The following is a 27,022-nucleotide window of genomic DNA, read 5'->3' as shown; positions in this document are numbered from 1 at the left end:
GTGTTTTTAATACCTCTGGGGAGGGTTTTTTTATATCGCTGTTCCTTTGGGTAAAAAAATGAAGGCATTGTAGTTACTCTCTGTCCCAGCTTGTGGAAAGGGTTTGGGGCAGACTCTGCAGGTTTTATATAGTGCCTTCCTTCCATGATCTGACACCCTGCTCCGCTCGGTAGGTTTCTGATGTCTGGATCAGAGAAGAGTTCCATCCTGAAAGCGGCTGCTAAGGAAGCTGCATTGGAACAGGTTTCCATCCTGACAGGTGATCTACCATGTATGCACATAAGACCAAGAAGCAGTGCTTGGATCAGGTCATGCTCACGGTAAAAGAAAGACCTCCAGTCTTGTATGACGGACGAGATGACAATAGTTGCCCAACATACTTCTTACGCGATTTGTCGCTGTGTTGGAATAGTTTTGTAACGTGACATGTACTTGGACACCCCAGATGTTTACTCACCATACGTTACATACAGGTCCACTAGATGTCACTGCTGAGGTTACAGGAACAAGTACACAACCTGGAAGAGGGGACACACAAATAAACTATGAGCTCCCCAGAGTCTGCACCACTTCCTCGGCAGGCCTCTACACCAGATGACCTTCTAGGGGGGTAAGACAAGCGGGGCTATCGATGCAGGAGAGGGGGTTATTATAATAGCAACCCAAGCTTCATTACAGTTCAGTTTTAGTGGTAATAATCAACCTTTAACCTACTGAATGTCAGCAAAGCATAGGTTGACTGTGATAATCAGATATCCATGTTCTCTGGTAGGACATATTGTTTAACAGCACTATATATATATATATATATATATATATATATATATATATATATATATATATATATATATATATATATATATATACACTAGATAATAAAGCTCACGGTACCACAGACTTAGTGGACAGGATGTTAATTCTTGCATATCTAAAATTTGTAAACAACGTTTGGGGTATAAACTGTTTGAGGGTACACAGCAGCCCTGAGTGAGAGTATGAAGAATTGTCACCTTGATTGGCTTTTTCAGCTGTAGCTCTAGAAAAACTGATATACATTATCCCGGACTAAATACGGGTTGGGACAGATATATTCCAAACTTATTTAACGTCTGACCCTTACTTTTGTTTCTGTTCGTACTGGGAATTGCCTTCATTTTAAAAAGAAAGGAAATTGTCTACCTGAGTGTCCAAATCGACGCGGTATTCATACTACTGTAAACAGTGTCACCGGCCACAGGTTCTGTATCATTTCTATTACCTGATATTTGCATCAACGCACGGTATGTACTGACAACCAAATGGCTTTTAGCCTAAAGGGTTAATCGCCAGTAAAATTGGCTCACGGACATGAGGGTAAAATGCCAGTAAAATTGCCTCTAGGGGGTGACACTGGTTATTAATCAATTGCATATCTGTGGGGCAGAGTGGCATATCAGGGGGTATAAGGCATATCCGGGGAGGACGGAGTGGCATATCTGGGGGTATAAGGCATATCAGGGGGCACAGTGGCATATCAGGGGGCATAAGGCATATATGGTATATAAGGCATTTGTGGGGAGGGCGGAGTGGCATATCAGGGGGTATAAGGAATATGTGAGGAGGGCAGAGTGACATATCAGGGGGGCATAAGGCATATCTGGGAGGCGGTGTGGCAAGCCTGGGCTCATATGTGCATAACTGGGGGGCAGGTTGGGAAATAAAAACAAGAAACAAGTTTGTTTTTAACATCCTGTTTGTTTATTAAATTATTTTAAATAAATGAAAACTTTACATTTCTTTTTTAATTCGATCAAAAGAAAAACAAAATGAAAATAATCGTTAGTCGCAGTCCTACTTGAGTGTATTTGTAATACGGTAAATATAAGCTTTAGGCCAGGCCAAGTCTATGCTGCCTGACCCAACTATAAAATAAGTGATTGATAAGAATTTTCAAACAAAATACCTCTTCTTAGAATGTAGCAAGGGATCAAGTGGATTTTCCTTTTGTTTGTCTTGAACTAAGTTTCTGATAAATTGCAAATGTCGAACTTGATATCTGATTTAATCCCTTCAATTTTATAAATAAATATGTGAAAATTACTACATTAGCAGGTTTTTGAATGTTACATTTGTATTTTCCCCAAATAGTAAAAAGCACATTTTTTTTTCCAAGTTATGATGAGATCATGGATTGAAACACCCCAGGGTGTACCGTCACTTTACAGAATAGCGTGTCAATTAAATATCTTCGTACCAATATATTGCATGTAGTGTTTTAATACCAATATATTTGTAATTCCAGAATTCTTGTTGAAGACAAGAGCAAATTCAAGAGCTGCAATGAGATTGGATTTTACAGGTAACACTTTAACAGTACAGTTTTTTACTTTAATCCTCAGACATACAGGTCCACTTGGGGCAGTCAGGTTATAGTAAATAAACATTTTTGGGTGAATGGCCAAAAAAAAAGGCTTCCCAGTCATTTTTCTTTCTAAGCATACTGTCGGTGCAGTTTGACATTCTTTTTTTATTTAAGATTATTGATTATTGATATAGAGAATGTCCTCAGTGATTTATTAGATATTTTGTATGCTTTCCGTACAGAAGGCAGCAATGCTTACCACCAGGTCAGTCCCTTTATCACGCTCGTCTGGATACTCTGATGGTTGAGGATTCAGGTGCAACTTTTCAAATCCTTCACCAGGAAACCAAGGTGAGCATGTGTTATACTGCCAGCCTTCTGACATTGAGATTTGTGGGTAATGTTCTCATAATGTATAACTGGCTAACAAATTTTGCTCCTGGTAGATACCCCCTGTACTTACCAACCTTCCAAGGTTCCATGCTGGGACCATTAAATGTGTATGAGGTCACTCGCCATTCATACGATGTCACACCCTCATCACCGAGCTTTGTGTCCAAGGAGCACTCAACATGACCCCTTTTTCTCCATACTCAGTGCCCAAATTGGCCACCATGCATGAAGATGCTGCTGGCAATCCTACTCAATGGGACATTTATTGAGACAACAGGACATAAACTCTACCTGAAAGGAAAGGACAGAGGTTTTAATGTTTTGATGGCGCCGTTTCTGTGTTGTCAACCTAATAATCAAAATACATAATCCGAAAGTATTGCTTTCCCAATGAGACGGAGTTACAGATATATACATCTACATGATAAGGTTCTTGACAATTGATAGAACATGGTCAAAAATGGAACCTACACAAAGGGCACTTCATTTTTGTCTCTCACAATGCCCCAAAAAAGAGTGGCCCTAAAGGTACATGCCCCGAATATATTTTAGTTTCGGTCTCTTTCCTAGATATTCCATCTTTAAGCATAAACTACACAACTAAAATAATCATGTTCCTGTGCAGGTTCCTCTACAGGTAGAGTTGAATGCATTGAAGGGTGGTATCTTCAGGCTTAAAATCAATGAGGTGTCTCCATTGAGGCCAAGATATGAGGTTCCTGATGTGTTGGTGGGAGAGCCGGCCACTGAGAGGTTAGTAGGTAAACGCTAAACAGTGCATTTTAAGCTTAGCTTGCTGTCATACACAGTGAAGGAGGCTTCATCCCCATACAGTCCAGTTCACATAGATGTAAAGAAAATAAATGAAAAGACCACTGCCATGATGTAAGGTGTGATCAGGTCTAAAACACTTTATAAGTGGGAATTGCCAGAATTGGCCAATAGTCCCACAGTTCAAATGGCAACCAGTTACATGTATTTTAAATGGAGGTAACAAACTGTTCATTTTATTTATGTATTTATTTATGTAATTCTCTTTCTTCTCAGGCTGGTTGTGTCCAAACGGGAATCAGGAATTGTTGTTCTGGAATATCCACATGGGGTATATAAGCTACACATCATTGCTCAGCCTTTCTCCATCTCCATAACACACAAGAACAAGCCCCTTATCAGTGTAAACTCACAGGGACTTTTGTACTTCGAACATCTGCTTTCCCCACCCAAGGAAAGGTAGGAGAACATGATTTTGTGTTATTTTTTCCCCGATATTAAGTGGACTTTCCACCCGCACAAAACTATGTTTAATTTTCTGATTATTTAAACATTTTGTCAGATATATGGTTTAAACATTATGGACTATATAGCTCAGGAGCTCCTCCACTTGTTCTGAACCCATCACCTATGTTGACACTGTTTTCCATGGCTTCCAAGGAGGAGATGTTACAATAAACCCGAAACTAACTAAACAGTGGCTATAAAAATAGGCACATTGCTAAGCCAGTGGAACTAAACAGAAGTCAGGGAGGTGGAAAAACTAGTAGAAAAGAGTAAAATCATATGCTAGATGGAAAAGCAAACTTAATGGCATATGGGTGATGATGGACGAATGCGGTTTCCTGGATATATATATATCTCTACAGCTCAGGGGACGAGTAAATAAATGAATATGAGAAATTGGCATATATCCAACTGAGAACGTGTCCGCTGTATCGTGGATGTAGAAACACAGAAACATAAACAGCGGATAAGAACTATTCAGCCCATCAAGTCTGTCTGGTTTTCCCGATGTAAAGACTCAAACTTCTTATTTTAGATTCAAGATGGTCTTATGTCTATCCTGTGCGTGATTAAGTTCCCTCACTTTATTATCCTCTACTGCTTAACCTATAGCCCTAGACTACAATGTATCTTACACAAGCTTGCTTACAATGAAAGGGGAAGATCCATAGAGAATGCTTATCCAATATCCTGTCTTTCCTCCATAGATTTCTTTGGTTGGCTAAGATTGAGCCATTTTATCGTGTCCCAAAGGCAATATGAAAAGGAATCATGGTGTTTGTCTAGTGGATTGGGCTAAGATAACAGATCTAGAAACATAACACACACTATTTTGAAAAGCTTCTTCCCCTGGAGGATCTCCTATGTAAGAACGATCAAAATGATCCACCTTAGACCCCTCACATTAGACCGACAATAAAATAGCTCTTCACACCAGGAAACAAGAACTCTGTTGTGAACTCACATCCGTCACTCCATATCAATTATTTGTTCAGTAAATGTGCGCATTCTGTGTTGACATTTCTTGGGTTGCGACATGATGCTTAATTCTAATTTAATTCTATTGTTATATATTTTTTTTTCTCAGTGTGGGAAATGACTCTCAGGATTCAGCTCAGGTAAAGAGAAGAAGATATGTATATACCTTTTATGTAATAGGCCACTTTATCATGTTCCATACAAACCATGGGCGTTATAACCCATCGCCAGCTGTTGCCCAGTCCTGCTATATGAAATATTCTGTTCTTGGGTTCAGAAATGTCCCAGCTGTACATGTTTCAACATCACATTTAGTAGACAACAGTGGTTCTTGTCTCTAGCTCAGTGGGGCCTTTAGTAGTGATTGAGCCACCTGACTAGCTGAAGCCTGGCTTGGCTTCAGGGCTTCCTGGATCTTCCTTAATTCATTTTAAATGACCTATTTAGTAACCTGGGTCTATAGTGACCTGATTAGCTTAGGGTATTTTGGGACCCAAAGCACACTTATGAGGAAGTATACACTGGCTGTTCCCAATAAGATTGTTGCCCGCGTTTGTAATACATTTTAATAAACCTTCCTGATTAAAGGGTTACCCCATGCTTGTGTGTTGTTTTTGAGTAAAATGATATTGATGGCAAGTCAAAGAACCTTGTATACAGTAAAGAGATTCATGTGCTTCATTAATAGTTCATTTTAAGGTCTTTAAACTAAGTTGAACTTAACCTTATGGAACTCATGTATCCTTATTTCAACAGATGAGCCATGTCAGTTGGGAAAATAGCTTCATGCACACAGCTATAGAATCTCATTCTCATGTTTTGTTTTACGTCTTTGCACCTTTTGACTGTTCCTTTAAAATGTATTTTTTGATATATATATATTTGAATATCAAACATTTAGCTATCTGCACTGAATACCACAGCATAAATTAATGGATGAATGTTTGACCAACAATATCACCAGGTATTAGAGAAAAAGCGTTAAGCTGATATAACCCTGATTTATTATTAAATATAAGACCCTATTTCGTTTGTACATTCCGCATAGGCTTCTATATGATTCACTTGGTCTACCATTTTTTTTCTTTTGTTCCAGAATGAGTCTGGACTCTGGAAAGAAAGATTTGCAAATTTTGTGGACATTAAAGCCAATGGTAAAACTATATATTACTATACAGTAAATAAAATAAAAAATGCTGATACTGCCAATTGAACACCTTGGCAATTCATGTCACACAGGGCCAACCTCAGTGGGTCTGGATTTTTCGTTGCATGGGTTTGAATATTTATACGGAATTCCAGAACATGCAGATACTCACAGACTACAAGACACCGGGTAAGATGATTTATTCCCTACAGCCTTTGTGTTTGTGGCCTCATAAGGGTTTCCTGGAAGGAACTGATTTATCGTGTATACATGTGCATTGGTGTCATTCTCAGCTGTCCTCATCAGTCAGAATAGGGCATATGCCCCAAAAGAGAAAATAATAACTTTCATGCGGCTCAGCTTCTTCTCTTGCATCTTCTTCTTCTGTCTTCTTTCGTCTGTCTTCCACTGTCTTCTGCTTGTCTCCCTGTGTTCAGTTTTGACTGCCTGCGCCCTTCCGCAAAAGAGCCGAGCTGTTGGAGGAACGGGGGCTTCTTAGCGTACTTACGCAAAAGAGCGTAGTCACTGGGACAGCCTCTCCCTGTTTCTGGAGTTGGGAGTGAGTGTGAGCAGAAGCTCTGCTCTTTTGTGGAAGTGGCCTATATTCGAGAGAATACAGTAAGTATAAGGGCAATTTCATATAAACAATAATACCAATCTGGTTAATTGTGACCAAAATTCTTTTTTGGTCCATGGACTAAGGACAGGTATAGGGGAGATCAAGCCAGGAGTGGGCAGAACTGGCAGGGATTGGGTAAATGTAAATACCACCCCCCACCAATCAAAAGCCAGAAGACTGCCATGGAACCGTAGCAATCACCAGCCAATTATAGAGCCTCTTAGCAAAACATGTAGAGGGACCACATATGTATGTCTAGTCATGTGAATAGGGTCTATTCACTAAAGGGTGAGTTTGCAGGAGAATTGTGGTTTTGACACTCTCACTTTCCTATTCATTATGAAGGGCCTGTGCCAGCAGGTTTCTCCATCTAGGAGCATATCCGGCATAATGCATCATTTAATGGGTGAGGACACTTTGGAGAAATATTGCTAATTTAACTATGCATTATACAGGAGCAGCCAAGCTCTTCCTGTAGCTGTGGGGCTTCATAATGTTTAGGAACTGACACTACACTCTACAAGCTCTCTCGTCAATGGTCCCTTTAGTAAATAGACATCAATGTCTAGCTTACTGCCTTAAAAACTGGTAGCCAGCTCTGTACTCTGTATTTTTTTGTATGCGGTATCTATGGCAAGCCCTAATTCTCAATGCTGTCTTCACTGAGGCACAATCCTATTTGCCCACAATAACATTTGGTTTTCATAGGTACCTGTGTCTTTTTGTTTTGATCTCTAGGGAGAGTGAGGCATATCGTCTGTACAATCTGGATGTGTTTGGGTACCGTGTAGCTGACAAAATGGGTATATATGGATCTGTGCCCCTTCTCCTGGCTCACAAACCTTCACACACTTGTGGGGTCTTCTGGCTAAACTCCTCCGAGACACTGGTGGAAATCCACTCCAAGGCAGCTCTCCAGGTGATAAACGCACAGATAACGTTGCTGCAAAGATAAAATGTGCATGTCAAGCCTAGGCTCTGGCTTTCATTCGTTATGTTTTAATTCAAAGAAAATGTAGATGATTTATAGTAGCCACCTTATCCAGAAGTACATGCAATGAGAATCAGGTTATAATGAATATGAAATAACGCACAGTTTGAGCCAATACCAAAAGTAAAGGAGCAGCCAGACAATCTATATGCTATATGGTAAAGCATTTAAGATCAATCACACATTGCATACTTGAATGTCATTTGGGAATTACCGGTAAGTGCTCCAGACTTAACATCTATATCTGTTCTTCTCCAAGGCTTCAGCGCACACACAAAAGCAGAGAGCTATCCCCCAGTTAAATGTCAGATGGATGTCCGAGAGTGGGATAGTGGATGCGTTCCTGATGATGGGCCCTACACCTCAGGATGTGTTCAAGCAGTATGCACAGTTGACAGGTAGTTGTCTTAATTATTGTTCCGAGGGTCATTCAATAAAGCTAATAAAGCAAGGAATCAGCGCATGCCCAACAAATGGTTATTAAGCCATATATTGCTTAGCCCACCTCTTAGCTACATCAAAAGTACCCCAATCTCTGCGAGTCTCATCCTACCATGGATCTAAGGAGTTAAACCAGAGCATTGCGTGCCATGGAGCTGAATTAGTGCGACTATGCTGCCTTTTAATCCACGGAGACTATCCAGCAATGTAAAGCAATCTCCAGATTTAATTAATTAGGCCCTTGTTTGGTAAAATGGAGGGCTTATTTTGCGGGAACATGCAAATATACACAAAAAATTAAAAAAGTAAAAAAACACAGCCTAAAAAGCAGTTTAATAGACATTTTGACGAGTTGCTGAAATGACCGATATGTATATACAAGTAAGCAACAAATTAGTGCGCACTTCCACCAATCACGCCACTCAATAAATCTACAACATTTTGTGACTACTAACCCCCAAAAATGTAAAATCTGAATGGGTTATCTAATATTTTAGGTTTATGGCAGTAGATTTATATTGGGAGAAGTAATAGAGTACTAATACAACAAAGTCATTGAAAAAATTGGTTTGGTGCACGAACACAAAGAAATTCTATACATTGTGCTATCACAATTGCCGGCAAATGACACTTTATGTAATGGTTTAGTTTATATCTATATGTTAACTTATTTATCATACATGTTTAATCTCTTGAAACCAGGCACACCTGATTGTGGGGTTTACAGTAGAATTATGTGTATTTTAGGCACTCAGTCGCTCCCTCCGCGATTCTCTCTGGGATATCACCAGTGCCGCTGGAACTATGAGGATGAAGCCGATGTGGAGGCAGTGGATTCAGGCTTCGATGAACACAACATCCCCTATGATGTCATCTGGTTAGATATCGAGCACACTGACGGGAAGAGGTATTTTACCTGGGATCCGGAGAGATTCCACAGTCCAGAACGGATGCAGGAAAAACTACGAGAGAAAAGACGCAAGGTATTAAACCCAAGCCTATAAGGATTAGAAAGCCAGCCGGTCATTTCTAACACGCATTAAAAAATGGTCCTTAGCCTGTACATCAATTTTCAGGATCCTTAAACTTGCCCAAACTTGATCAAATTTCTCCTTATACAATCAGCATTACAGTATGCCTATTTTATGTATGAAAATAACTAAAAGTCACATTTTAAAGAGTTGGTGTGAGTATGGAACACTGGTAGGCTGGTTTTAGTACCCCTTTAAATTGAAACATAGTATCCGTATACATAAGATTTTTTTGTCTATGGAAATTACTGAGACTGTTGCCTTCTTTGCATTTTAGCTGGTTGTCATTTCTGATCCTCATGTTAAGGTCGATCCAAATTATACCTTGTATACTGAAGCCAAAGATAAAGGATTCTTTGTGAAGACGAGAGAAGGACAGGACTTTGTGGGAAACTGTTGGCCAGGTGAGAAGTATGCCTTATTCTTTTCTAAGGCTATATAACCCACCTTACAGCAGAGTTGGCAGCAGGCAAGCATTAAGGGTACCGGGTATTCACGCAGATTAACCTCATGCCCTCTCCAATAACAAACGTACAACAAACATGATATAAAGTCCTCTTTCTAAAATGTCAGTTGATTCATAGTAATTACATAAAAAATAACCCATATTGCAATTGCATGTAAACATTTCATTATGTTGACTTTCCATTATACACTTTTGGTACCTGAACAATGACAATATCCGGCTGTGAACCCCGTCATCTTCAGCCAGCTTGAAGTGTCAGGTGGACAGCCCCGGCTCATCACTTTAAATAGATTATTTTATAATGTGCAACTGATTATAATAATTTCAGAAGTTTTATCAACTCTTTCGCTCTCTCTCTCTACATATTACATATTCTAGTTGTTAAAAACATAACCCTTTAGGTGTTACGTAATTTAAAGGTACAGCAGCACTACATTTTAAGTTAAATTTGATGTTAAATGTAAGATGTTGATCATGCCACCAAGTTTCACCCGTGCATCCAAGTTTAATTTACCAAAGTAAGGTTTTCTTCCCCTTTCTCAACAGGCAAGCCTAATTATGATCAGCGTATTACATATTTCATTTTCCGTGTGGGTCTGTCTGGAACCAGATTTTAAATAGCTAGTAAGCTTAAAGAAAAAAAAAACATATATCCTTCAAGATCAACCTTTTTTAAGATATCCTTAATGACATTGATTCAGATGAAGGCAAAAAAAAAAAAAAAGAAGAAAAAACTTTTAAATAAAATTTAGATTTGTGGAGAATGAAATTCTTTACCGGCTCCATGGGCAGTCAGAATAACTCCCTTGATTAACAAATGCTATGTGTAATAAAGACCCTTTCTTACCAAAAGTAATCCAGTTTATTCTAAAAGGCCTCCACAGTCCATAGGAGTCCATTGCAGAGCTTTATTGTGTAAGATTGGATTGTGGCCCCCTTCTAATTGTGTTAAGTGGCCTCCTGTTGCTTGCATTGTCTATGGTGTGATTTCCCTTGCAGGGTAACTGGACTAATCCCGCTTTTGCCTCAATGTTTGGTTATGACCTACAACTCGTGTAAGGTTGCAGCGCTCCAGCCTTGCTCTAATCTCTAAAGTTTTCCTTTTGGTTCAGGTTCCTCTAGTTACTTGGATTTCACAAACCCCGCTGCACGAGACTGGTATTCATCTCAATTTGCGCTCAATGTCTATAAAGTAAGTGCCACTATGATTATGTCACCATTATATTATGATCTGTATCTTTATTTTGCTAACAAAACATTTCCAGAGAACGTGTAATGGAATCTGCTCATTCCTACCATGCCCCATGGCAGGACTATTTATTAGGAAATGAACCTGGTTATTTACTTCTACTGGAAATTGTATGAACTAATGCTATAGCCAAGCAAATTCTGGCAAATAGGTACAGCTTAGAGCCTTTGCTTTCCCTTCCATCGGCTAGGCTGCTGGCCACTTGCCAGTGATGTATTTACCTTGGGAGCTGCCCTACAGCTCCAGCACCCCAAGGCATGCATTGGCTTTTTATGGAGGCTGTGTTGTCTTAGGCTAGCCCCAAAAGTGTAAATGGGCTGATTAGAGAGATCCATGGAGTAGCGGCACACTGGGGAGCCTGATCTACCCCCCTGGTTTGTGGCTGTGGCTTGGACAGAACACGTCTCTGTCAGTTGCTCTGTCAGAGTGTTTTGCTCTACTTTAAGGATAGTAAGTGAAGTGAAAATTAGCAGAGCAGGTAGTGTTGGACAAATGATCATCTGATGTCCCATTGTGTCAAACTTTGTACTAGGGGTCCACTGATATCTTGTTTGTATGGAATGATATGAACGAGCCCTCTGTGTTTGAGGAATCGGAGGTCACAATGCCGAAGTCTGCATTGCATCACCAAGGCTGGGAGCACCGAGACGTCCATAACCTCTATGGATTCTACCAGGTACAGAAGACACTGATGTGTAAAATAAAATGTAAAGGGTGTGCATTGCTCGCTAGGTTGTAAAAACTAAATATTAACATTAAAGAGAATAGAAATGTTTCAAAAAATCCCGTTTTTTTTAATGCCTACTGGAGATTTTATATGGACGCTAGTGCTTTTTTTTGCCACATGCATTAGCCTTTTCAACCGCCGTTTAATATTCTGAACGATAACAAGATGAGACATAACCTAACAGGGCTGTTAAATCTGTTTTAACGAGAAAACTATTTTAAAGCGCAATATATGAGACATTTTACCAAATTATAAATAACTTTTCAATAATGTTGTACTGTCTGCTTTTTTAAAACTGTTCTAATTTTTGCATAATGTTATGTTTCCAGGCTGCTGCGAATTAGCTACTTGCTAAATATGTATGAAACTGTAGTAAAGATTGGTGAAGTAACTAGTACATGCCTGGCAAGACTTCTGTCCCACAGGCAACAGTGTTACATCATACTTTTTTTTTTGCACGTGGCTCCCAATAATTACTACAACAAGCTCTCCAACATTTGTGAACGTAGTGCTCAATTACATATTATTTTTTTGTTCCTGTAGCAAATGTCCACTTCAGAAGGTTTGACTCAGCGCTCCGGAGGTCAAGAAAGACCGTTTGTACTTACAAGGTCTTTTTTTGCAGGTTCCCAGAGATATGGTAGGTTTCTGGATTTTCACGTTAGACATGTTCATTTCCAGCTGAGGCATCTAAGCTATGGTGTAAGGTGACAGTTACATGTATAATTTAACAGAAAACAGTTCTAGGTTTAATGCTTTGATTACCAAATGTACAGAAGCAGTTCATTCATTTCCCCTTTGGCACTTAAATTCAAGTAAGAATTGAAGCAGACCTGTCACTTTTCCAAAATCCTACATCCAGTCTTGTGAAAGTACACCCTTTTTGAACTCTATGGTTTTACATATTTGGACATAATAACTGAGATGGCTCCAGCCTGGCTGCCAAACAAAGATAGCACAGGCAGGAACTCCATTGTGTGAACTAATCCCATTTACAAGATTGCTGCCAGGGGGAGATTCAGTAGCTAAAAGGGAATTTAGGTTGGGTTGTCTACATATACCTGTTTTTCAATGTTAATGCAAGTATGTGGATAAATAAGGCTATGTTTTACAACAATAAAATGTTTAATTTGTGATCTAAGACAAGGTTCCAACTATTACCCTCCTGAGGCTGGAGACTATCCTGAGGGACAGACGAAGGGTTCATAGGGTATCTATACCCTAACTAAGCAACCCGTTACAATAACCATTATCTTTTCCTTAGCGGGTCTAACAATTAGGTAAATACACTCTGAGATGAACAACGCATGTCATATTATACCGTGTCATTATTTATTTAACAAAATTAAAGCCAAAATGAAGAAGCCATGTGTGGATGTTCATGTGTGTAAAGTTCATGACAGTAAAATTAGAAAAAGATAGAACAGAAATGTTTTTTTTGAAGGTTTGCCAGGAGAAAGCCTCTTCTCTCTAACAAGATCATGGCAGCACAGCTTAGGTTTGCAAAGTTACATCTGAACAAACCACAGGACATCTGGAACAGTAGTATTGTAGAGTCAAATGTGAGGCCATCTGCCCATCTAAAGCCTAACTTGGGTCATGCAACAGAACAATGATTTCAAGCACACCAGAAAATCTACAACAGAATGGCTGAAAAAGAAAATAATCGAGGTGTTGCAATGGCCCAGTCAAAGTCCAGACCTCATGGCTTGAGAAAAACCCTATTAGGTTGAAACGCCGCCACGCCTCTCGTGTGGAAATAAAACCACACTAATGTATTCACATTGCTGAGCACCTAGTGATTCTTAGCTACATTTGAAGGTGTTGGGTGGTAACCCTACTCGTGCAATTAAGGTGCTGTCTGACCGTCTCATAAGTATGTAAAGTCCAGACCTCAACCTGGTTAAAATGCTGAGGTGGGACCTTAAGAAAGCAGTGCATAAACAAATGCCCCCAAACCTCAATGAATTAAAGCAACGTTGTAAAGAGGAGTGGGCCAAAATTCCTCCATAATGGTGTGAGAGACTGATAAAGTCATGCAGAAAACGATTACTACAAGTTATTGCTGCGAAAGGTGGTTTTACAAGCTATTTGATCATAAGGTTTTCCTCACACATGACTTCTCCATTTTGGCATTTTGGACATCGTCCAACTACCCTTGCTGCTTAACATCCAGCAAATAACATTTATCAGCTCAGTATTGCCCTTTAACCAACTATCACTGTCCCGTAGGTCAACTGAGCTGAACCACTTTGGGCACTATTGCTGGGCAAACTTTAACTCTCTTGGGAATGGAATTTAAAAATCTATGCGCAGAGTGAAGTCTGTGCCAGCTGGCTCTCCCTACCTTCTCTACCGACCACTTCCATGTCCCTGTCTTCTTTCCCGCAGTTTTGCTTCTTCTCTTGCCTTTTCTTGTTCTCGTCTTTCTTTGTCAGCTTCTTCTTGGTATCAGCTCTGTTGACCAGGCCTCCTGCAGTGCTTCCTCAAAAGCGCAGTGTCTCTGTGTACTCCCTCTCCCCCGTTTGGAGGAATGGGGGAATGCAGAAGCGCTCCAGAAGGACTGGTCAATGGAGCTGATACCAGGGAGAAGTGGACGAGGAAAGAAGACAGAAAATCAATATAAGACAAGAGATGAAGTGAGTTGCGGGAAAGGAGAGATGCAGAAGTGATCAGCAGAGAAGGTTGGGAGACTCAGCCGGCACAGACTTCACCTCTCTTGCTGCTGTTCCTGCCAGATGTGCACTAGGTATGTACTTAGTACCTGGTCCAAAAAAATAGACTACATAAAACATAAATTTCCACATTATTTATATAAACACATATATATATATATATATATATATATATATATATATATATATATATGTTTGTGTATATGTTTCACTGTTCCTTCTTCCGTCCTTGCTTTTACAGCACAATGTCAGCTCAACTCGCAAATACAATATTCATATTATTCTCCGATTGCCTTCAAAAGCCTTATTTTCCAACAACTAATTTTCTAGATATAAGTTTTTACCAGTTGATGCAAAATAGACTCCCAACTGCAATTGACTTTAAAATTAGGCTGGTCTGTTCTTTTTTTTAGCAAGTCTTTATTATTTGAATAGTGGGTATAAAGCTGCTTTGCTAGCTGTTCCGTGCAACGGTGGTCAATGAATAACCCCTTTCCTGTTACATTGTTCTTTTTGAATTTGTGTAAATCATTATATTTATATCTTATGTTAGGTGCTGTTTGGACTGGAGACAACAAGGCAGAATGGGAATACCTGAAAATCTCCATTCCAATGCTGCTCACCCTGAATGTGACCGGGATTTCCTTCTGTGGAGGTAAGTGGCAAGGCATTCATGTATTTGTAATAATTTAAAAAATATATCTCATTAGTCTAGAACTTAAACCTGTTTTGGTAATGGTTTCCATACTAGATGTTTATCAAATTCTGAATAACACTTTTAAAAAAAAAATCAATCTAGGCGGCCTAACAAAAACACAAAAAGTTTCATTCAGAAATTCATTTCCCAGAATTAAAATGTGTTCTACTGTTCTTTGCACAAACTTTGTGATTTTGATTAGGATTTGTTGAGCAAAATGTTTTTGTATAATTTTGTCTACTGGAAAGGTATACTTACACTATTTAAATGCTTTTATTAGTATTACTATTTACATTTTGTAACTTTTTATGTGACTTTTTCACTGAGCAGTGTAACTCGATTACATAGACACCAGTGATTGCTCTTGTAACTAGACAATGCTCCATAATGATACTACAATGGCATCACAGAGTTCCCTTCAAAATCCTTACGTTTAAATGCATTTTTGGTTTTTATTGTGTTATTATTGTTTGACTTTCTTTTTTTCAAGAAACCTTGTTTCTTGACCACAACTTGATCTCCTTGCTTACCAATCACTCAGTGTTCAAGAAGCAGGACCTGTTGTCCATTCATTCAATTCCTTACAATGTAACCAGAGCACTGTTACATTGTTCCAATCCAATACAGAATTAATGTCTGCCCCAGAAAGCAGCAAGAACATGCTTTAAATAGCCAGTTCTCCTGTATAAAAAAGTGTTGAGTAGACCTCAGGTTTTGATAATCCCATGCAACTGCCAGGTATCTACCCCTGGTCCTCCACTTGACGCTGAGCCATGAACTCCTTTGCAACCCCTGGGTCTTTGCTGCCTGCCAGTGTATGAGATACCAGAGAAAGTATATAGTGCTCAGTGACAAGCCAAGGTCTGTATAATGGAGTAACAGATAATTTGAGGTCAGTATCGGTCAAGGCGAGGACACTAGCCAGGTTCTGTAAACAGTAATTATAGAGTATTCAAGGCTTTTTACACAGGAATTGTAGATCAGTTGACAGGGAGTGCTACACTTACAACTAAGAGTCGAGTTAAAACTCACAGATTCCTTTATAGGGGAGGCCCATCAAGTCTAAACTCCGAGTATGGAAACTGGAGTACTGCTGTCAATGATAAAAACGTGATTGCCAAGTTATAGCCAGAGTCCTAAGTTGGTCACCGATTTGCTTGCCACCAGGAAAAAAAAAAGGATGTGAGTCGATGCAGCAGGAAAATGTTTTCAGTATGGCATCAAAGAAAACTCATTAAATTGCTTTTGATAAAAATGTAATACGTATGTTAGACATATTTACACAAATGCGTATTTTTAAGCTAGGAAGATGAGTAAATTATGAGTAAAGTGACAACAGTGGGGATCATAGAGAAAACCTAAACCTAAATTTTATCCAATATTTTCTCTGTAAATTTGCTAGAGGGGCAGATTATTCCATTGTCTTCATTAAATAATTTTCTATAATATGACTTTGCTCACAGCTGATGTTGGTGGCTTTTTTGGTGACCCAGAACCTGAGCTCCTTGTCCGCTGGTACCAAGCTGGTGCTTTCCAGCCTTTCTTCCGTGGGCACTCTATCCGTGACAGCCATCGCCGTGAACCCTGGTTATTTGGAGAAAGCACCACTTGTTTGATTAGGAAGGCCATAGAGGAACGCTATATTTTGCTTCCATACTGGTACCTGCTCTTCTACCGGGCCCATGTGAATGCTGAACCAGTGATGAGGTGGGTAATAATAATATCTGTGTCCAGTGCCTTCACTTTTACAGATACCACCAATGAAATCATGTTTCCCATTACTTGCAGGCCTCTATGGGCAGAATTTCCCAAGCACCCAGAAACGTTTGATGTAGAGAACCAGTACATGTTAGGTGAGTCGTGTTATTAGATCTTTTTGAAAGGCTTGTTTTTCCGTGCTAACCAGATTCCACAAACAATTCAATTTTTTGTGTGAATTAGGCTCAACTTTTTGACAAGGTAGGTAAATACCTAATTCTGCAGCATACTGCACACTCCAGACTGCCTTAGCATAGCCTTGGGTTCTCCCAAAAGCTAACAAATTAAATCGTCCCACAACTGAAAATAAAGAGTAAACATCCTAAAAAACAACCTAAGAATTAAACAAGGGCAGAATTCAGAACCGAACACATGAAACCAGGATTTCATAATTCAGGAACCCAGTCAAACAAGCTAGAGGTCAGGAGAGCCAGGTAACAAGAGCACAAGAATATCCCAAAAACCAATGTCAAAATCAGGAGGTCGACAACAGTGGGGCTTACCAATAGTGAAAAGTCCAATAAACAGGCCAAAGTCATGACTGGGAAATCCAATCAAAGGGGCATGGGTCACAGGCAGGTAAAGGGTAAATGGGGCAGGTAATAGGAACAGGTAACTGAGCAGGTAGGTGCTTAAGGCAACCCCTGCCAGTTTAATCCTTCCCACACGGAGCATCTTATGGCATGGTAGCAAGCAACCTGGGGTTTTAATCTACGACGGAGGTCTGCAAGACTACCTTTGGAAAAGGTAGTATGACTCGGGAGCTGATCAGCAGTTTACACTTACAATGCCACTACATATGAGATACCTGGTTGCCTCTTGGGATCCACTTTTGCAATCACATATCACATACGTGGTTAGCACTGAAAGGATTAGAGGGACACTCTAACCATTATATGCACTTTTTAATGCTTATGAAAGCTATGTGGTCTCTTTAAATCTTCATGGCGTTCCCCTTGCAAATGCATGAGAGGATACTGCAGAACGCACTTGTCTCTTCCCCTGCCACCCAGTTATTTGCCATGCTTGACAGAACACATCTCCTTGTCAAGTAATATGCTTACGACCTGTCAGCTCCAGCGCTAGCGTGGCAAGCACTCTCGGGGGGTGTCTATCCAAACCCCTTGTGCAGATACGCACAAAGTGCTCCAGTTCAAGTGTTTCTTAAAACATCTAATATGCAGCATGAAATGTTGTACCATGGAGAAGACATTCCTATGCATCTCTGGAGCTGCAGCCTGCTCTTAAGGTAAGCACCAGCTGCCTGCGATACTGGAATATCCCTTTAATAAATATGGAGAAAAGATTATGCTTTCATTCAGGCCAATGCTCTTATTGTTAGGCACTATTTTGAATTGTGAGTTTTAAGAACAAACAGGACATTGCTGTCAGAACCAACCCTCAACTCCGTTATAAGCCTGCAATTAGAGTACTGAATACACATTCATGGGTGCAACTTTTTGTTGGTAAAGGTCATCACATATCAGTCCCATATATCAGCAACCTTTTCATATAGTTTAATCACTAAAAGCTTATTAATGTATTGGCTGTCCAGCATCTCAGTCTGATATGTGTCTTCTCCCAGGTAGTGCCCTTTTGATTGTGCCAATTATGGATTCTGGTACCTCTTCTCTGGATGTGCTGTTTCCTGGTTCTGGCGAGGTACAGTATTAATAACCTATTGCTATTACCCATCAGGATAATAATATTTTTATTTTATTTCCAAAGACTACATTCCCAATTTTTATAAAATAGTAAACAATACGGCAATAACTAGTTTGATAATAACAAGACTAAGATTGAATGTTTTTGCACATGATGGCTGCCTGGCCTGCCTTGTTCACATTTGTAATCTTCTCTTGTATATAGCGCTGGTACAACTTTCGAAACTTCGAGTGCATCAGGGGGCCTCATAAACAGAAAGTGGGAGTAACTTTAGAAGAGGTGAGTGCAGCTCACATACAATACCTCCAACATTTCAAGGAACACCTTTGTTGTGAGAGTGTGCCTAGGGGTGGGGAGGGCTGCGACCTTTCCTGAAGAGCTACCCAGAGCTAGCCCTTACATGTGGGTCCATGGGACCCAGGCGACAGTTTGTCACCTCAAGGAATGTTCTTTCGGGATAGAGTTGTGGAGAAAGAGAAGTGTTTCTGTACCTCTCTTTCTCCGCTAACCTGTCATTAACCTGTCACCTGGCATTATTCTTGCGTCCTGCTTCTGACTTCTTTCTTCATCTGCTTCTCCGTGAACCTGGCCTCCCGGTGCACTTCCACAAAAGCCCTGAGTGAAAGCGCATGAGAGGGTGAATTTATTCATAATGATGTAGCATTATGAATGTGAGCATGGTTTTGGCAGGCATGGTTATGGTAAGGGGCAGCATTTCATCCTTGGACCCAGGCAGCACAGTGTCTTGGGCTGGCCCTGGAGTTACCTTGCAGCTCCCAGCTGCAGCGTATCATGGTGTGGCCATGTGGGAGTCTGTGCTACAGCAGCCCACATATCCACTGATTATACAGCTCACTGGCAGGTAAAGGGAAAATGAAGGGAACCCCCAAACGGTCCATGACCTCCACTGTCCGTAGAAGCCGGGAAGTGGATCAGCTCAGCAGGACAGTGTCCAAAGTTTGAGAAACGTTGATTCTGCCTTTTTCTGTACAAATAAAAGCCTCTACCCAGTATGGAAACTTCATGGTGGTTAATGAATTATATTTTGTGCTTAATTCCTTAAACTGTCTAGCAGATTCCAGTTTATCAGCGAGGTGGTTCCATTATACCCATGCACTGCACTGTGGGAAAATCAACAGGCTGGATGGAGGGAAGTCCTTACAAGTTACACATAGCTCTGGACTCCAAGGCAAGATGTCCGTCTCTTACCCTATAACGTGAATGCTGGAACAGAGACGATGGTCTCTTTTGTTACCTTTTGTTATTTGTTATACACAATGTCTCTTAAATGCGGCACTTATCACCCCAAACGTGTGAAAGAAGACAGAAGGCATACGGATAGCAAGTGCTGGCTGTTCTCATTTTTTTGCTCCTCACTAAATGCCATGACCTTTTACTTGCTTGCCTCATGTCTCTACCATGGCCTCACAAACATAGTGACTTAATACACAGAATTTAGATGTTTCTTTGGGGAGGCATAAAAATCCAGCTTCCCCTCAATTACAATTGTTGTTAGAACACTAGCTACTACAATATAGGCATAGTGAAAATGAACTCTAACTATAATTGCCAGGATACAATATGGCAATAAGATTAGCACACGTTGAACTGGTACAGAAGCAGGTCCTGGTCTTACGAGCTTATCTCCTTCTCCTAATCATTGGGAAGTGGCCTTCAGAGGAAGTTTAAATACAATAGCTTACCGGTGTGTTTACATAATAGTTTATAGAAAAACAGCTTAATACCATTATCATATTTTAGTATTTTAGCACTTGTGGTCCTACTTTGGAGTGCAACTATTAAAATACTTAGTTTATTGAAGGCTAATTGCCCCCTAAGTCTTGCATCATTTATTTTTCTGTGTAGAGCATGGACATATTTATCTTAATAAAACATTTTAATACTGTGTGTATCCTCTGATTCAAGGGTTCAGCTGCAGGAGAGCTGTTTATAGATGATGGACATTCTTTTAAGTATCTACATGAACATATGTTCAGCCACAGAAGGTTCACCTTCCAGAAAAATATTCTATCCTGCAGGTAAGAGAAACAAAAGAAAATAAATTGTGTCACTGGGCTTGGAGATGTAAAAATTGGGAACAAATATCAGTCTATTTTGCTTTGGTGTCCAACAGAGAACTAGGTGTCAGTGGCCTGGGTGCCAGGTCAGGTAGGAGTCCATGTGCAAGGGCAGGATCAGTCTCGGGACTGTGTTCAAGACAGACAGGTGTTGCTGTGTCCAGTTGAAGACGGCTGTCTACCTTTGCCTCTCACTTTCTCTGTGGCGCAATCTGTAGACACTAGCTGTGGGACACCAAGGGGTCTGCAGAGAGGCAGGTATGTGCAGTCTGCAGTGGGTGTTTGTGGCAAGGGCAGACTGCAGAGAGCGTTTGGAGTGAGGTGCTAGGGGAAGATGCAGAAGAGTCGACGTTCACGCCAAATAGGTCAAAATGCAGGTGATCAAAAGCTAATTCAGAGTCAAAGTCCACTCCAAGGATCAAAATAATAAGCAGAAATGTACAAGTAGTTCCAGAAACAAATGCACTAGCCAGGAGCTAGGAGCATGCCGAGGAAGATTATAGGGCAATGATCACCTAGCAAGCCCCAGGTGGCAGCCTGCAGCCACAGTCAATAGGGAGACATCAACCCTAAAGCCACCTGCTGGTTAAGTATAGTGCCTACAAAAAGGCAGGGTTGCTGTTCAATCCCCAGTGATGCCTAACAGTAGGAGCTGATGTGGCAGAGGTGCATATCAAGAGAGAAATGGAAAAAAATTTGCATGTGGTTGTCAAATATAGTCATTACCTTAAGCAGAGCCGGCCCTTACAACGGGTCCAAGTCCATGTTCTTTTGGAATAGAAAAGAAAGAACAGTGTTTCTGCACCCCACAAACCTATCTGCATTATTCTTACCTCCTGTTTCTGTCTTCTTTCTTCGTTTACTTCTCCCCCTCTCTTCTTTCTTGTTTCTTTTCTTCTTCTGCTCATTCGTGAACATGGCCTTCCAGTGCATTTCAGTAAAAGGTCGGAATTCCTCCAGATAAACCCCGCACACACCACTAGGATTTTCACTCCTACTGATCTTTTTTGGTGGCAAAGATGGCACAGACATGTTGTTTGGGAATAAATGGGTCACCTCAGGTACAAGGCAGGGGCACCTTAGTACTAATAGGAAATGCTGTAGTCATTTCTGTCATCATTTCCATTTCTCTCATCTCTCAGGTCTGCAGACAAAAAAGGTCAGTTCCCTGCAGAGTCCATTCTGGAGAAGGTGCTAATCTTGGGTTTCAAAAGACGACCATCTAAAATCAGCGTGCATAGTGAAGGTACAAAACTCATCTTCATAGGCTGCCCTGTGACCACATATGGTATTGCATTTTTAAAAACAAAACATTAAGGTTTCATAAAAGGAGCCCAAGGGGACAGCTGACGCTTTTAAAGTGCAGTATCTCCTGGAATCTCAAAGAGTGCGGTTGTTTCCATGCTCCTAGTTACAGCTAAACCTGTTTGTTCAGCTCTTCTTCTGTTCTCAGCATCTAGCTGTTAGGAACAGGACATCTGAGCCCCCTCCAAAGTCTCCTCGGTCAGTACAGGTTCAAGGACATAACACCCCCAAGTCCCACTAGCTGAATGTCCTGGAAGGAAACAAATCACAGTGTTGGATGCAGAATAGGCACAAGGCCCATGCCTGCTTGTGATATCCCACTACCCTGTACCTTTTTTGGAACATGGAAATGGCCTATAGACCATGTGCATGATTTGTAATTTGTGTATTTGTAAATATTAATCAGTCAAACATTTTCATGTTTCATGATACAGGAGGGGATGGGAGAAAAGTGATCTTCACTTACAACCACAAGCTTTGTCTACTGACCCTGGAGTCCCTCTCCCTGGATGTCTCTGCTGACTGGACGATTCACATCACAAGCTTTTCATAGCATTTCTTCTCTTTGACAGTTACCGCTCCCTCTTTTTATACATTGACTCTTATGATAACGATGTTGTTGATCACGTGCAGTTCTGAATACTGATGCACTGAACAAAGATCAAATTCTCACAATTCATTGAACACAATGAAAATATAATGATTTTGTTTACAGAATTACATGACAAAAAGGCCAAAGCCTGTGCGAAAGATTGATATTAATAAAATTACTACATAGCAGACCTGTCCAAATTTGAATGCCAATATTTGTTTTCTGCATGCTATTATGATACGGTATCCATAGGGGGAGTATGTTTTTTTTGGTTTGTTGGGGAAAGACACAATCAGGATACATGACTAGATCTAAAAGAAGACAGGGTATTTTTTTTACAATTGAAAACGTTGGTGCCTATTAAATAGTTAATATGTTATATATATTTCATTGGGAAATTGCTAGTAATTTGTGTTTATGAATAAGGGACAACCCAGGCAAGAAACGTGTTAAGCTTCTGTCAGCCTGATTTTTTATTTCCCACTGATGTTGTCGTGAGCAGGCTTGATTCGCAATAAATCTTTGAAGCAAGTAAGTGCAGAGTTTTTAACCTTTTTTTTTCTTTTCACCTTTGAAAGGTGGCAAACTCATTGGTGAGATCAAACCAACCACCCTGTGCCTCCGTCAAGTTTTGCCCACTTTGCACGGTTTGTGGCCGAGCATGTCGGTACAGGTTATGAGTTAAGAGAGATGGCATGGAGGGTGCAGGATCGTCGGTACTGGGACTGAAAATGTCTTATGGTAGCCCGTCCGTGTGTGGCAGATACAAAAACATTCTTTAACCCCTTCAGGACCAGGATGTACCAGGTATTTCCTGGTCATACGTCACCGCCAGACCGGGACGTACCAGGTACGTCATCGCTATGAACGCTGGGATCGCGAGGGGCGGCGGCTACTGACTGCTGGGTGTCCCCAGCGATCCGTAGCAGCCACTCCCCCTCAGTTCCGTGCACGTGATCGCTTTGAAGCGAATCACGAGCACGGAATTGAAATATTTAAAAAAAAAACTGCAGTCTTCAAGGGAAGACGCAGTGCGAGGACGCCGGTGTTGAAGGGGTTAAAAAGAAGGGCAATAAGGACTGCATTGTGAAACCTTTTCTACTCAGGAGAAACATAGTTAGACTTATGCATGTGAGCATGATCAATTCAGATGATTTTTCATTAGGTTTTTGGTGCATTCAGTTTCAGACAACACATTTTGTTTCCTGACCATTTAATTTAAAGGGTACTGGGTAACTCCCTCGCTGCTGTAGAGACATGTCCTACAACTGATATCCCAGGTGTCATAAGGCAGTGTAAAGGAAAAAGTGCTGCTGCATAATGTGTGCCTTTGGTGGTGTGAGGGGTGAATAAAATAGGGAAGTGAGAAGGAGGGGAAAGGGAAGACAGAAAAAAGCGGTAGAGACAGAAGAGAGAAATATAAGGGGAGAGGGTAGGAGAAGAGGGGGAGAGAAGGAAGAAAGATAGTAACAGCAATGGAGAAATGAACGAAGAAAAAGTTAGAGAGGAAATAGGGAGTTAAAGAAAGAGAGGAAAAATAGAAAAAGAGGTAGAGAAAGAAGAAAGAGGGAGTGAAAAGAGAAAAACTGAAAAAAAGATGGAAGAAAGGGAGTAAGAAAAGAGAGATAAGGGAAAAATAGGGAATGCAGTATGTTATTGCCTTGTTTTCAAACAGAACAGTTTATAAGTGGCTTTCTAAAGCTAAATTAACTGTAACACGCCCATTTACCTTCAAAGTAAAATACACTGTTGAATATAATTGATTGAAAACCAGTGTCACCCCCTAGAGGCAATTTTACTGCCATTTTGCTGTTATGTTTGCAAGCTAATTTTACTGGTATTATACCGCGATTAGCCCTTTAGGCTAAAAATCGTTTGGATTTTTGCAAATGTCAAGTAATCTAAATGATACAGAACCTGTGGGCGTCTGTGGGCCCCAAAAGCTTACGCTCTGAACAGTAGTCTATTTAGACAGGACAAAAGGCACAAGATCAAATGATTTATGACAATTTTTGCTCCAAGCGCATTGTGCGTCGAAGTTGATTTAGACAGAAAAGGGTAGAAGACCCAGTCAAAAATGAAAGTTTTCTCTTTAAACGCTCACAAAAAAGAGTATTTATAAGAAGAAGGGTTAATGAAGATAAACTTTGAATATATTTTTTGCTGAGTGCCTATTTAATAAATAATTTACAATTAGTTGTCAGAAGGGTGTAGTAGGAGGAGAGTATATCTAAAAGAGGAAAACGTGGCTAAGATACTAATTGATCACAAAGCATCCCCGCTCTAATGGGAACAGGTCTAAGTCTGCACAATTAACCACGTCAGACCCTGAAGCGGCTCTGCTTAAAATAAAATGCAATGCCCAGAAAATGAGGGGTGCAATGAAGATCTTACGGAACAACTTGCAGAACTTACGGCTGGCATAGAAAATGATGCATGAAATTGAACAAGCAGAAGCCGAGAAGGCACGCCAAGAAAATCGGGAGCCTCCGACAGTAACAATGAAAATAAACACACAAAAGAAAACGACGATCAAAGCAAACACGAAATAGCCGCGGTTTTTGAAAGAATGATGGAGAACAACCATTTTAATGCGGTATAAATGTATATAATTGCATAATGAATACGATTCTTCAGGCATGTATTAGACCTGAGGTACATCCTATGATTTATCCCAGGTTGTTTCCACGTGGAGACCCAGGCTAGTGGGATAGAATTTATATAGTCAACGACATACATTTAATGGAATTTTATGCATACTGATTTAATGTCAGTGGTCATAATGTTTTGGCTGATCGATGTGTGTACAAAGGATATGATTGTGCAAACATTGAGAGATCCTCAAACTCTAGAAATCAAGTTCTTAACGGACGCGCAATACATGCGCACTCTAGAAACTCTATGGAGGATATTTGGGTTTAAAACCCAGGAGAAATCTCACACTACAATGAGGTTAGCTGTACATCTGGAAGATTAACACAATGTCTATTTTCAAGATGAAAAGAAATGTCTGCAATGGAAAGAGTAAAAGACGCTACTATTAACGCCTGTTTGAGTCTGATTGCGTGTTGTGCAAAAGTCCACCGATACCTACAAACAGAGGGCCCTTCTCATTACACATTTAGCAATAAAAAATGTATAGGAAGAAAGAAAAGAACAAGGAGACCCTATCGTTGCGCAAATGTACTCCAATCAGAGGGAGAAGTGTGAGATGCCAAAAGCTTTAAAGATCTATGTACTGTAGACGGACTTGAGCGTTCCACTTTTAAGGAAGGAGCAGAAAAACGAGGCTTGCTAGCAGATGGCGAAGAGTGCGATAAAGCTTTAGAAGATGCTGTAACTTTTCAAACGCCCAAATTATTGCGTGAATTATACGCTCGGATTAGTTTATATGGATCACCTTCAAATCCGTTAGAAATGTGGAACAAGTACAAAGAATACATGATAGAAGACTTTTAATCTGATTTGACTGCTGCAAGCAAAACTAATTAGGATTCTGAATTAACCATCAGTACAAGTGAGTCATTAAAAAAAAACACTTCCGAATTTAATTTGGAAGCAAGTTAAGAAGAAGTTTTAAAAAAAACAAAAACATTGCCGTTGTATATAAAGGATACATGCGTTTTCTTGGATAGCGTAGTTGGTCTCAGTAAACATTTTTGTACAAGCTTCTATCGAGCACCTCATTGGGTAATGGTGACTTAGCACTAGCAATGGCAACGGCCGGTATTAATGCAAATATGCTTTCAGGAGGCTGTACGGTAAAAATGCCTGTGCCGAAGTACCTCCACTTCGCGTGTACGGGGTGCTTCTGTAGATGCAAAATTGCTTTGAGAAGCAAAACTTATTTGATTAGCCATGATGAGTTGATTCTGGATGAAATGATTAGATTGCTCCAGGAACTTATGAATGATAAAAGTCCTTTTCGGTAACAAATGAATTATACTTGGTGGAGATTAGCGACAGTTTTTATGTGTAGTTGACTGTGCCAAGAGAGTTTAAGCTGTTGGAATCAGTTTGAAATGCAGTTGAGCTTGGAGGTACATGAGAACTGATGCACAAAAAATGGTTTTGCAGCTTGGCTATTAAAGTTAGGTAACGGGGAACTTTTTGGTGATGAAAGTCTTTTAGAATGAACTATTGAAATCCAAGAGAATTTCGTTTGTAATGGATGTTTGGTATAGGAAATATTTGTCACCTACTTTACGCCTGAAGATCAGCCTGCAACCGTCTCAGACAGTGACCTGCTCCATTCTCAGGATGAGGCGGTTCCTGGCAAACCACAAAGTGCCCTTAACACAACACATTAGGCACCAAGCTTCTTCTTCTATGGCACCCTACATGTGAGTTCCTGTAGGACAGGAACTTCCTCTACACAGAGTCTTTGGATTTCCAGGGATGGAAACAAACCCTTTGCAAAAGAACATTGCCAGAACAGGTGCAGTGAAGTCTCCTCCGCCACGATGCACTGTGTCTGAACCCCCTAGCATGAAGAAATGTCCTTTAGGGGGAGGCCGCCTTTAATGGCCGTCCATGCTATGTCTTTGTGTCTATTAGTCAGTCTGCTCAATGCCACACATAATGTCCAGAC

The 27,022-nt window shown here is 40.4% G+C and overlaps 1 protein-coding gene across 1 annotated transcript; it reads left to right on the top strand.

Moving 5' to 3' along the window:
• The first annotated feature begins 502 nt into the window (after window positions 1-502).
• Window positions 503-22,966, top strand: GANC (glucosidase alpha, neutral C). Its single transcript, XM_053474442.1, has 24 exons — window positions 503-610; window positions 2,282-2,338; window positions 2,584-2,692; window positions 3,360-3,487; window positions 3,782-3,964; window positions 5,100-5,280; window positions 6,081-6,144; window positions 6,230-6,326; window positions 7,495-7,675; window positions 8,007-8,145; window positions 8,936-9,171; window positions 9,497-9,623; window positions 10,798-10,877; window positions 11,467-11,610; window positions 12,205-12,301; window positions 14,890-14,991; window positions 16,497-16,740; window positions 16,822-16,886; window positions 18,377-18,453; window positions 18,661-18,735; window positions 19,532-19,645; window positions 20,383-20,495; window positions 21,677-21,780; window positions 22,274-22,966. The coding sequence occupies exons 1-24, from the start codon at window positions 546-548 to the stop codon at window positions 22,390-22,392; spliced, it is 2,901 nt and encodes a 966-aa protein (XP_053330417.1). The 5' UTR covers window positions 503-545; the 3' UTR covers window positions 22,393-22,966.
• The last annotated feature ends 4,056 nt before the right edge of the window (window positions 22,967-27,022 follow it).

This window comes from Spea bombifrons, chromosome 9 (assembly GCF_027358695.1).
Source record: "Spea bombifrons isolate aSpeBom1 chromosome 9, aSpeBom1.2.pri, whole genome shotgun sequence".
NCBI lineage: Eukaryota > Metazoa > Chordata > Amphibia > Anura > Pelobatidae > Spea > Spea bombifrons.
Note: the sequence above shows the minus strand (reverse complement) of the source record. Positions and strands in the feature narration are given on the sequence as shown.

Coding starts and splice junctions, on each gene's coding strand:
- GANC (XM_053474442.1), top strand. CDS start 546: ATGAGCTCCCCAGAGTCTGCACCACTTCCTCGGCAGGCCTCTACACCA. Junction 9,172..9,496: donor TACGAGAGAAAAGACGCAAG/GTATTAAACCCA, acceptor TTTGCATTTTAG/CTGGTTGTCATTTCTGATCC. Junction 18,454..18,660: donor TGTTTCCTGGTTCTGGCGAG/GTACAGTATTAA, acceptor TCTTGTATATAG/CGCTGGTACAACTTTCGAAA.